This window comes from Muntiacus reevesi, chromosome 1, assembly GCF_963930625.1.
Source record: "Muntiacus reevesi chromosome 1, mMunRee1.1, whole genome shotgun sequence".
NCBI classification, from domain to species: Eukaryota; Metazoa; Chordata; class Mammalia; order Artiodactyla; family Cervidae; genus Muntiacus; species Muntiacus reevesi.
This window is the reverse complement of record NC_089249.1, coordinates 183,681,286-183,693,025: the sequence shown is the minus strand read 5'-3', so window position 1 is coordinate 183,693,025 and position 11,740 is coordinate 183,681,286. Positions and strand designations below refer to the sequence as shown.

Below are 11,740 nucleotides of genomic sequence, written 5' to 3'. Positions count from 1 at the left end.
GGGAGGATGGGGAGTGACTGCTAACAGGGGTGGGGTCTCCTCTTACCGTGATGGGAATCTTTCAGAACTACAGGGTGGTGGTACAGCATTGTGAATGTACTAAAAGTCACTCAATTGTTCATTCTGAAAGGTGAATTTCCTGTTAATTTTCTGGGGAGGCGCATACCTGGGAGGCATGAGAAGTCCTGTGAAAGTTTCCCAGAAGAGGTAGGGAGGGGAGCAGAGATGACTTCCCAAAAATTCCTCCCAGGCCTCCAAGCTCTGGGTTCCCAGGGAACCCAGGCATTCTGACAAGCCTCAGATGAAGTCTTGACCTGTATGGACTTGGATGAAGTCATGGCCTATGTGGTCACGTGCACGATCCCACAGTGGAATTGTCCCTGACATGCCCACCTTACTTCCCCCAGAGCCTTGGTTTCCTTATCACTAGAAAGGGGTTAAGTTGTATGGGAAGAAGACTGGTCCAGTCTCCTAAACAGCTGCAGTCACATGGACGTGATGGTGACGTGAGCAGACAGATGTCTTGCGGAGCACGTGCTGAGCGCCTGGGGCATCACGGGGAGAGCCTCGACCCTCCCCCCACCTCCCCCTGCCGTGGTGCAATCCCACTGCACGCAATCCGAGGTGAAGACCACATGGAGCCTGAGGTTTGGTGGGGCTTTGCACAGCTGTAGGTGGGGAGGGCCTGGATGTCGTTCCTCCAGTGAGAGCCTTGCTGTGCCCCCGCCTTGTAGCTCTAACCTGCACACGCCCCATCACACTTTACACGCTCCCACAGTCTGCCTCCCAAGCTGCCCGTTCTCTGTGAAGCCCGGAAGCTGGATGCAGGCGCAGGGATGGATGCCTGGGGCCAGGAGTTCTGAGCAGCAGAGCACGGACCGGGTACCACTCGGGAAAGGATGCTCCTGGGGCACCCTCCACCCCTCCATCCTCTGGTGGCTGGACCTGATACCAGCCTTTCCTGCCCCAGGTGCCAGCACCCCGATTCTCTGCCACTTCCTCTTCAGTCTCAGCCAAAGGATTAGGATCCAAAGTAGCTTCATCTGACTTATTTACAAAACAGAAACAGATTTGCAGGCACTTCCCTGGTGGTCTATTGGTTGAGACTCTGCACCTCCAATACAGGAGGCCAGGGTTCAATCCCCGGCGGGGGAACTAAGATCCCACATGCCTCAGATGCCATGTTATAGCCATGGTGTGGCAAAAAATAAAATAAAACATTAAAAAGAAAAAAAGAAACAGGCTGACAGACTTAGGGGGCTTGGGATCGACTTGTACACACTGCTATATTTAAAATGGATAAATTATCACAACTTTGCTAACTGGCTATACTCTAATACAAAATAAAAACTTTTGTTTTAAAGTTTTTAAATAAAAATGGATAACCAACAAGATCCTACCCTATAGCACAGGGAACTCTGAACAATGTTATGTGGCAGCCTGGATGGGAGGGGAGTTAGGGGGAGAATGGATTCATGTAAAATGTATGGCTGAGTCCCTTTGTTGTCTGCCTATCATGACATTGTGAATCTGCTATGCCCTAATACAAAACAAAAAGTTAAAACAAAAAACCAAAGGAGCTTCATCCCTAAGCCTTCAAGACTCTCCCAGTCTGGACAGACAGGGCAAAGCTCACACACTCCCAGTGCTGTGGGGTCAGGGCTGGGCTGGAGAAAGGGATGGGGCTGGAAGCACACTGCTGAGCCTGGAAATGTTATGAGAGGTGGGAGGGGCTTTTTGAGTAGGATTTTCAGGAATGGATAGGAGTTCCCCAGCTGAGGATGAGTAACTGCAAAAATAGCCAGTCTATTAAGTACCTGCCATGTCCCTGACCCTGTCCTTTATACCACATTTGATCTTCTCTCAAGTGAAAGTCTCAATCTTTATTTTCCAGGTGAAGAAACAGAGGTGTGATAGAGAAGTGTAACTTACTCCGGGTTATCCTTTCTGGCTCTTTCTGGTCATTTTCCCTCTGCTTCCTGTTTTTTTTTTTAACATCTTCAGACTTTGATCCTAACCAGAGGGAAGGGAGGGGGAATCCCATGGGTGAAGAAAGCCACCTCTTAAACTCCTGTTATGGAACTTTGCAGAGTGTAAAGTTGGCTTTTTATTTTGCTTTTTGACAAAATCATTCTTTCCCCAAGCCCATCAGACTGGAATGATGTTTTCAGTTAATGGAGGAAGATACTGAGGCTCTGAGTGGTGCCTCAGCTTCCCCAGGAGCACATCCCTGGTACCAGGCCCAACTTGGACCTCTTGAGTATTTATTCTTCACACAAGGGCAAGCAGAAGACACGGGGCGGGCCAGAGTGGATACGCTCAGACCATGCAGGAGGTCCAAAGGTGTCAGCTCTGGCTCAGAGCACGCCAAGCACAGACATGCCTGGGCTTATCACCAACCTGCTCTCTGATGCTGCTGATGCTCTTGGGGTGATGGCTGGGGTGCACCCAACACTGACTGAGGAGGGCCTTCTGGCTTTCCCAGGACCCTCAGAAGTGCCATCCAGTCCAGACATCCCCAGATTCCAGAAGCTGCGAATTCCTGCGAATTTCTACAAAGAACTGCTGACTAGGCTGCGAATGAAGGGGAACTCAAAAGACGAACCCAGACCTCAGGCTAAAGCCCAAGCAGAAGTGCTGAGATCCCCCTGGGAAGCCCCCACATCTGACCAGTGGTTCTGTGTCACAGAGACCTAGAGCTGCCACTCAGCCTCAGTTTCCCGATCTGCAAACCCTGCGGGAACACCCCACTCATCTTTGGGACTGACAGGGGAATTAGCAGTTGCCTTTGTGGCCAGACAGGGTGGGACTCGGCCACTCTAGGATTGTAGTAACCCCTCCTCGGATCACAGAAGGGGATACTGAGGCCCAGAAAGCTCCGTGACTCTCCCGAAGAGGCACAGCACCCAAAGAACACAAAGGCAGACTCTCCAGAAGGGTGCAGTTCCTAGCCCTCGGCTGTGGGGAGGAGGGAATTCAGGAGCAGGGATCTGGGTAAGTTTGTGGGGGGCAGGGGGGGGCAGAGCTTGCCCAGACTAGCTCTGGATTTGCAGCAATCGCGTGTCAAAGACCACTGAAGCTGCCAGCAGCAGGAGCCCTCACAATTTCCCCTAAATTCCTTGCATTCCAGGGAGGCTCCAGGGGGGGTGGAAGGCGATATGGGCTACACCAGGATCTGGAAGGACTTCCTCTGTGTGTGTGCATGTGTGTGTGTGTGTGTGCATGCACGCGTGTGTGTGAGCGGCCTGGTGAGGGGAGGGGATGTCACACCTCAGAAATTGCTTTCACCCCTCTCTAACTTCACCTGTGTTGTGTGACTCTAGGCAAACCCCATCCTCTCTGAGTCTAGTGACGACTCTGAGGGCCCTAGACCCACAGCCCCACTCCACACTTATCTCCAAGATCCAGACCACTCTGGGAGAGGAAAGTGGTCCACGGATTCTGGAAACTAGGTGACCTGTGTGGTCTGCATGCGTGCTAAGTCGCTTCAGTCGTGTCCGACTCTTTGTGACTCCATGGACTGTAGCCCGCTGGGCTCCCCCATCCATGGGATTCTCCAGGCAAGAACACTGGAGTGAGTTGCCACGCCCTCCTTCAAGGGATCTTCCCAACTCAGGGATTGAACCCACGTCTCTTATGCCTCCTGGATTGGCAGTCACGTTCTTTACCACTCTTTACCACTAGCGCCGTCTGGGAAGCCAAGGTGTGTGGTCTGGTACCCTGCATTTCTCAGCTATGGAATCTGAGACCCAGACAGCTGAAAGCGCAGCAGCTGGTTGCTGCATCCTCAACCCCAGGCACTTAGTAGACCTTCAGTAAAAATTATTCTGGCTTCCAGGAGGAGGCACAGCCAGTGTTGGAATCTCTCTGTCTAAAGATCAGACACACATTCAATATTCCTGCAAGTATTAACTAAGCACCTACTGTGTGCCAGGCACAGTGGCAATCAAGCAGACAGAAATCCCTGCTGTGACTCTGGTGGGGGAGGCAAATGATGGACAATCAGGTAAAATAGGGTTGTGCCTATTTTAGGAACGTTGGAGGGACATGTAAGCAGCCATGCTTAGGTTCAGGGGAAGAGTGTAGCTGGTAGAGGAAATAGCTTGTGCAAAGGTCCTGAGGTAGGATCCAGCTTGGGATGCTGGAGGAAATGGACACACAATAGACCCGTGAGTCTGCTGTGTGCTCGCGTCTCTCTGCCCCAGGGAACTTCCGGCCCAGCGCCCCCCTTGCCCATGAGAAATGCCACTTTCCCTGGACCCTGCTTCCTCTGTCTGCAGTGGCAGCAACTCTACCAGGAGTGCTCTAGCACACGGACTGAAACCTCCCGCCCTGGCCAGGCACCCTAGGAACCATTTGTAGTTGTTTTCCGACAGGAGGTCCTGGTAAGGAGCACGGAACTAATAAGCCACCGCCAACCGGAAGAGTTCGGGAAAGGTCAAAAGGAGACACCACCTGTCCGACCACCTCCCAGAGTCCTTCTCACTGGCATCCATCTTGGCTGAGTGATGCGTGCGCCGCCAGGAAGGACTCTGAGTCAGAATGATGGCTAAAGACCACCCGGAAACTAACCCCATCACCATAAAACCCGAGACTGCAGGCCATGCGGCAGAGCTGTTCTCCTGGGCTCCCTGACCCTTCTGATGTCCACCCGGGCGCCCCTTCCCAATAAAACCTCTTGCTTTGTCAGCACATGTGTCTCCTCGGACAATTAATTTCCGAGTGTTAGACAAGAACCCACTTTCGGGCCCGGAAGGGCTCCGCCTTCCCGCAACAGAAATCTGAGGGTCCCTACAGCGCCAGGTGGGGGTCACTCATCGCCCACCCAGAGGCTGCATCCAGGCCCCTGAGGCGCTGCATCTGCCAGACAGGCTACCTGTCACCCACTGGGATTCCTGTCTGCCCCATGTCTGACCACAGCCATGATGCCAACCAAGAGTCTGAGTCCATGCTAGGCCCGCAGGTCAGAATGGCAGCATTTAAAGTGAGGAGATACTGGCCAGGGTCCACGCCTTGAAGCTTAATTCTTTCCTTTTTTTGGCTCAAGGCTTGTGGGATCTTAGTTCCCCAACCAGGGATCAAACCTGTGCCCCGGGCATTGGAAGGTGCAGAGTCCTAACCACTGGACCGCTAGAGAATTCCTGACATTTAATTCTAACGGATGCCAAGTAAACATTCCAACAGACCCTGTCCCATGACTTAGTCCCTGTGAGAGCTCCCACAGCCCGGTTAGGGGTGACATGAACTGACATCTTTTACTGATGAGGAATCTGAGGCTCAGTGGTCGCAACTGAGTTTCAGGAGCTCCCAGACCTCCAGGGGCTCCAGTCCAGCCTGAGCCGCTCCCCCGACTTGAAATCCGTTCTCCCTCCTCCCTCTCCTCACCCAAGCCTCCCCTTCAGCTGCCCAGAGACCCACAGAAGTGCCTGCCCCCGCAGTACACATGGGGCACAGACAGGAAAGAGAGAAACACCCCCAGACTCTGGCTCCCCGCTCCCCTGGGTGGGGCTCACCCAAGCCGTTCACAGGGGTGGGACCTGGGACAGGGCTTTTGGGTCCTGCACCCTTTGAGGAAGCCCCAGGGAAAGCTGGTGGGGAATTGGCCTCTCTGCCCGCAAGGCCTGGCTGGAGGCCACAGGAGATCCATCTGGGCCATGGGGGTACCTGGCATATTTCCAGGGCTCCCTCCACATCTCAGGTTTCTATCTTGTCCTAAATCTCTCTCCAGGAAGAGCCTTGCCTCCAGGAGATGACCCTGTGTCCTGTCACCAAAGGAGAGACCAGCCCCTGCAGGCTTGGGGTGGCTTCTCCCCGACCCCAGGGAGACCCCTTGAGTGCCTTGTCTGAAAGCCCCGTATCTGGGACCCCGGGCTGGGCAAGGGTCTGCCGGACTTTGCTGGGGGCTGGACCCCAGGAGACACTAAACTTGATGCCCCAGAAACCAAGTAAAGCATTGAAATATCAGCTTTCCAGCATGTCTTTTTGAGAAGCTTGTGTCCACCAAGGTCATCCTCAGCCTGGGGTCATTAGTGGGAAGGGGGGCCCCCACATCACCGGGGTTTCTGTCTTGGTATGTGACCTGAGAGTAGGTCTGCAGCAGCTGCTATGGGTGCCCTGGGTAAAAACTATACGAGGATTTCTATAACGATTGTCCTTTGTCCTACAACCAACACACTGCCTTGGTTCTGAGGCACAGAGAGGCTGAGTAACTTGCCTATGGTCACACAGCAAGGCGGGGGTCGGGGGTGGGTGGTAGGTGCTGAGATTTGAATCCTGGCCACGCTGATCCCTGCATTCGCTGAAGGCTCAGCAGTAAAGAATCTGCCTGCAATTCAGGAGACGTGGGTTCAATCCCTAGGTAGGGAAGAACCCCTGGAGGAGGAAATGGCAACCCACTCCAGTATTCCTGACTGGAAAATTCCATGGACAGAGGAGCCTGGAGGGCTACAGTCCATGGCGGGGCAAAGAGTTGGCCACGACTGAGCGACTAAGCATGCACACATGCACACTGATACCCAGTGTGTGCAAAATTCCCACTCACACACGACCCTGTGTGTGTGTGTGGGGGGGGGTGCTCTTACACCTTTTACCGATGGGGAAACTGAGGTTGAAATCCATTGTTGCATGTGTCACAGTCAGGGAGAAGAGGGAAGGGAACGTGAACCCAGACTCACCTCTCTGAAGCCAAGAGCCATCCAGATTGTTGGATCAAGGATCAGGGCAAACTCTTCACAAGGCTTTTAAACTAGGAGGAAGACCAACCACAAATGGAGGAGTCTCAGAATCCCCTCACAAGCCTAGAAATGCCAGGTAACAGATAGCTCAGCCAAAGGCTGGATGAGTCCAAGCCCATCGTGGAGTCCAACCTTTCAGCCCTAGACACACACCAGTCCCCCGAGGCTTTGTTCCTTTATCCATTAACGGGACTGCGTGTGAACTGTGCCCACAGGCTGGAGTCCAGTAAACGTTGGCTTCTCACCATTATTTACCTTGCAGTGATGCCACCCCAGACAGCGCCCCCTCTGCCCCCCCCATCCCTAGTCAAGCCTGGGCATGATGATCCTGGCTGAATAGCCCCTGCCGTGTTAAGCATTACTCAGCGTTCTGCCTTGCTTCCAGGGTTTGGCCTCTGCAGGGGGTGGGGTCGGGAGGAGGGTGTGGTGGGGAGGCTGTGGGGCATCCCTGTCTCTTCAGTCCTGCACCCTTTCCTGAGCAAGCACTTACTCTATGTGCCAAGATGTGGGTGCAGAAGACCCAGCCTCCCACGCAGCCACAGTCAGGATGGTAGCGCATTTACTTGCGTGTTTATTAAGCCCAGAGCATTGCCAGGGGATCCTCTGAACCCCTGCATAGAGGCTGGGACTGAGCCTCAGGGGGTGCCGGAGGCATAGCTGGGCTCACCCAGCAAGTGGGTGTGTGCCGGTGTGGGAGAGACTTGGGCTCCATTCTTTCATGGGGATCCCTTCTGTGTGACCCCTAATAAGTCCTTGAGCCCCTTCCCTGCACATATCCTTCTCACACTTTACACACCCCCACGGTCTGCTTTGAACAGCTGCCCACCCTCTCTGAGGCCAGGAAGCTGGGAGCAGGCACAGGGAAGGATGCCTGGGGCCAGGAGTCCCAAGCAGTAGAACAAGGTCTGGGTGGCCCAGAAGGAAGGATATTCCTAGAGTACCTGCTGCCCTTCCATTATCTAGTGGCTAGACTCGACACCAGCCCTCCCTGCCCTAAGTCTCACCACCCTAATTCCCTGCCATCTCCTCTTCAGGCCCAGCCAAAGGATCAGGGCCCAGATCCATTGTCCCTGTCCAAGCCTTCAAGAAGCTGCCAGTCTGGAGCAGACAGGGCCAAGTACACGCACTCCCAGTACTGTGGGGTCAGGGCTGGGCTGGAGGAAGGGATGGGGTTGGAAGCATCCTGCTGAGCCTGGAAAAGTAATGTCAGAGAAGACTTCCTGGAGGAGGGGCTTTTTGAGTAGGGTTTTGAGGAATGGATAGGAGTTCCCCAGCTGAGGCTGAGTAACTGCAAAAACACCCAGTTTATCAAGCACCTGTGCTGTGCCTGGCCCTGTCCTTTACACCTTGTTTGACCTTCTCTCAAGGGAAAGTCTCAATCTTTATTTTCCAGGTGAAGGAATAGAGGTGGGATAGATAGGAATGATTTGCTCCAGTGTGCACTTTCTGGCTATTTCTGGCCCTTTTTTCCCTCTTTTTTCTTTGTTTTTCACTATCTTCAGCCTTTGACCTGAGCAGAGAGGAGAGGGGGAATCTCATCAGAGAAGAAAGCCACCTCTTAAATCCCTGCTATGGGGTTTAGCACATAGTCAGTAATAAAACTTTTTTGAGAAAATTATTGTTCCCACCAGCCCAGGTGGGATGATGACCTCATTTCACAGTAGAGAATATTGAGGCTCAGAAGGCCCTTGAGGGGGGGTTCCCCAGCATACCTAGGAGCAACTCCCCCCCCCCCCCATCAAAAGCACCGCCTTCTGAAAAGCAGCGGAAGACCCCGCCCAGTTTTGGTCCCTGGAGTGTTTACTTTGCACCCACGGCGGGCGTGACCAGGCGGGCGGGGGCGGACAAAGTCCGGGGACTATAAAAGCTGGTCCAGCAGCGACCGGTCAGTCCTAGTTTAGAACTTAACTAACATAGCCATGCCTGGTCAGCGACCGGCAGCGCCACATCGCTCTCCGATGTTGCTGATGCTGCTCATGTTCTCCTGGCTGCGGTCGGGAGGCGCCCTGTCTCTGACCCAGGAGCACCTCCAGACTTTGCAGGGACCCTCAAACGTGCACTCCAGCCCGGACATCTCCAGATTCCGGGAGTTGCGGAAACGCTACGAAGATCTGCTGACACGGCTTCGAGCGAACCAGACCTGGGAAGACCCGAACCCAGACCTCATCCCCCGTCCTCAAGTCCGGATAGTCACTCCAAAACGTGAGTAAAATCTCCGAGACCCCACCCTGGGCAGCTCCAATCATCTAACTGGTGGTTCTTAGACCTACCGCCGAGCCTCAGTTTCCCCATCCCCGAACCAGGCAAGAAAGATGCCCCTTGGGGGAGCAAAAGACCGGATGTGCAGCAGGACCAGGCGAGGCTTAGCCAATCTGAGATGTTACAACACTTCCCGGGGTCGCAGATGGGGACACTAAGCCCAGAGAATCCAGCGACTCCACTGAAGACTCAAAGAACCTAGGAGAACCCAGAGACAAGTTCGGGCGAGGGGGTGTGGTCTCTGCCCTTGGATATAAGGAAAGGGCTGTTTGTATGGGGGATCTCCGGGGGAAAGATCCAGGTGTCCCGCGGAAGGAGGGGAAGCGGGGGTGGGGGGGTGGGGGGGGGACTGAGCGGTGCGCTGAGATGCGCTAAACCTCCTTGGGCTGGTTCCGAATCTGATGCAATCGCGCGCCAAGACTTTGCTAAAGGTGCATGTGACTGGTGTCTTAGGGAGTGGAGTATATTCACGCTCCCCACCGAGCCTCCAGCAGGCGGAGCAGGCGAAAGACATGGGCTGCTTTAGGAACTGGGAGGCGTGAAGTCAGAAGCGAGAGCTTTTATCCCACCTTAATGCCACTTGTTGCCATGGGACTCCAGCAGAAAGGAGGCAGAGACAGTGTTGAAATCGCAGACTCTCTAAAGATCAGATATACACTCATTCCCGCGGGTACTAACTAAGCATCTACTGTGTGCCAGGCACAGTGGTGACCAAGGAGACAGAAGTCCCTGCTGTGATTCTAGTGGGGGAGGCAAATGATAGACAACCAAATGAAATCGATCGATGCCAATTTCAGTCAGGCTGGAGTGGTATGTAACCAGCCACGCTGAGATTCAGGGGAAGAATGTGGCCGGTGGACAAAGCAGCCTGTGCAAAGGCCCTGAGGTAGGATGCAGCTTGGGGTGTTGGAGGAAATGGCACAAACACCACCACCACCACCACCCCGCGCTCAGCACACGGTAGGCCCGTGAGTGACTAGCTTTCTTTCCTCTTTTCCATAGTGCGGCTTGGGCCAGGTGGCCACCTGCACATGCGCATCCCCCGGGTCAACTTAACTGAGGGGCTCCCTGCAGCCTCCCGCCTGCATCGGGCCCTTCTCCGGCTGTCCCCGAAGGCGCGGAGCTCGTGGGACGTGACGCGGCCACTACGGCGACAGCTGAGACTCGGAGGCTCCCGGGGTCCCGCAATACGCCTGCAACTGTTAGCAAGCCCGGACCAGCTGCAGGAGGCGTTGCCTTCTGCACCGCCCCAGCTTGAGCTGCACTGGCGGCCAAGCGCCACCAGGGGGCGCCGTCACGCGCATGCTCACACTCGGGACGGCTGCCCGCTCGGGGAGGGGCGCTGCTGTCATTTGCAGAGCCTGCGCGCGTCGCTTGAGGACCTGGGCTGGGCCGACTGGGTGCTGGCGCCGCGGGAGCTGGACGTGCGCATGTGCGTCGGCGCGTGCCCGAGCCACTTCCGGTCCGCTAACACGCACGCGCAGATGCAGGCGCGCTTGCATGGCCTGAACCCTGATGCTGCGCCGGCGCCCTGCTGCGTGCCTGCCAGCTACGAGCCGGTGGTGCTCATGCACCAAGACAGCGACGGCGGCGTGTCACTCACGCCCTTTGACGACCTCGTGGCCAAGGACTGTCACTGCGTGTGAGCGGCCCAGGTCCTTAATTTATGGCATGGACGCATTTGAAAGACTTCAGTTGTCCTTGCCTGTCTGGTGGGCTCCTGGAACCTGAGATACCCTATTCATAACCGTTGCTGTCTGCCCCCTCCCACCCAAAGCTATGTATTTATATTTCTATTTATTATTAATTTATTGGGGTCTTCTGCCTGGGGACTAGAGGGATGGGGAGGGGTGGTCTGACAGGGTGTGTGTTTATGAAAAACCCTGGTAATAAACGTGAAGCTGTCTGATCAGCCCTCTGTGGTGTCCAGGCTGGAGCCGGTGACCTTGGGAAGAGCCCAGCCCCACCCCCAGCCCCGTTGGCCTCAGTTCCCCCAGGGGATCTGATATGGGATGATTGAAACCGCCCAGGGAATGGGTGGCAGGACGTTCTTTGGGGATGCCAGGAAAGGGGGTGATGCTCATGATGTCAATGGGCTTCCCTGGTGGCTCAGACGGTAAAGAATCTGTCTGCAATTCAGGATGGGGTGGGATCGATCCCTGGATCAGGAAGATCCTCTGGAGAAGGGAATAGCTACCCACTCCAGTATTCTTTGTGTGTGTGTGTGTGATTTTATTTGTTTTTAAAATTTTATTTATCTTTTAATTGAAGGATAATTGCTTTATAAAATTTTGTTGTTTTCTGTCAACACTCCCAACCCTCCAGTATTCTTGCCTGCAGACAGGGACAGAGGAGTCTGGTGGGCTATACATTTCATGGGGGGGCAAAGCATCAGACACGACTGAGCAGCTGACACTTTGTTTTCACTGTCAGGACATCCATGGGACCCACGGGTATCCGGGGACATCCCTCTCACTGTTTCTGTGTTTCTCTACCTCCCTGTTCCTCTGCTTTTGTTTCTGAGACCCTTTTGGGTCTTGGTCTTCCTCCATGTCTTCTCATCTCTTGGTACTCCTGTCTCTGTAGGTATCTGGCCCTGTCTTGATCACCATCCTGCGGTCTCTCCACCCATGGGGGTCACCTTTCCAAACATGGGCAGCCCAGAGTCATGTCCATCTGCCATCAGGTGCAGTGTGTGTGAATCTACCACCACCTAGAAGAGTCACCTTCCCTCTGCTGTCTGTGGC

At 54.5% G+C, this 11,740-nt stretch overlaps 1 protein-coding gene across 1 annotated transcript; it reads left to right on the top strand.

Annotated features, from left to right (window-relative positions):
• Positions 1 to 8,633: 8,633 nt before the first annotated feature.
• Positions 8,634 to 10,905, top strand: GDF15 (growth differentiation factor 15). Its single transcript, XM_065917434.1, has 2 exons — positions 8,634 to 8,936; positions 9,996 to 10,905. Exons 1-2 carry the CDS (start codon positions 8,654 to 8,656, stop codon positions 10,637 to 10,639), a joined length of 927 nt encoding a protein of 308 aa, XP_065773506.1. The 5' UTR covers positions 8,634 to 8,653; the 3' UTR covers positions 10,640 to 10,905.
• The last annotated feature ends 835 nt before the right edge of the window (positions 10,906 to 11,740 follow it).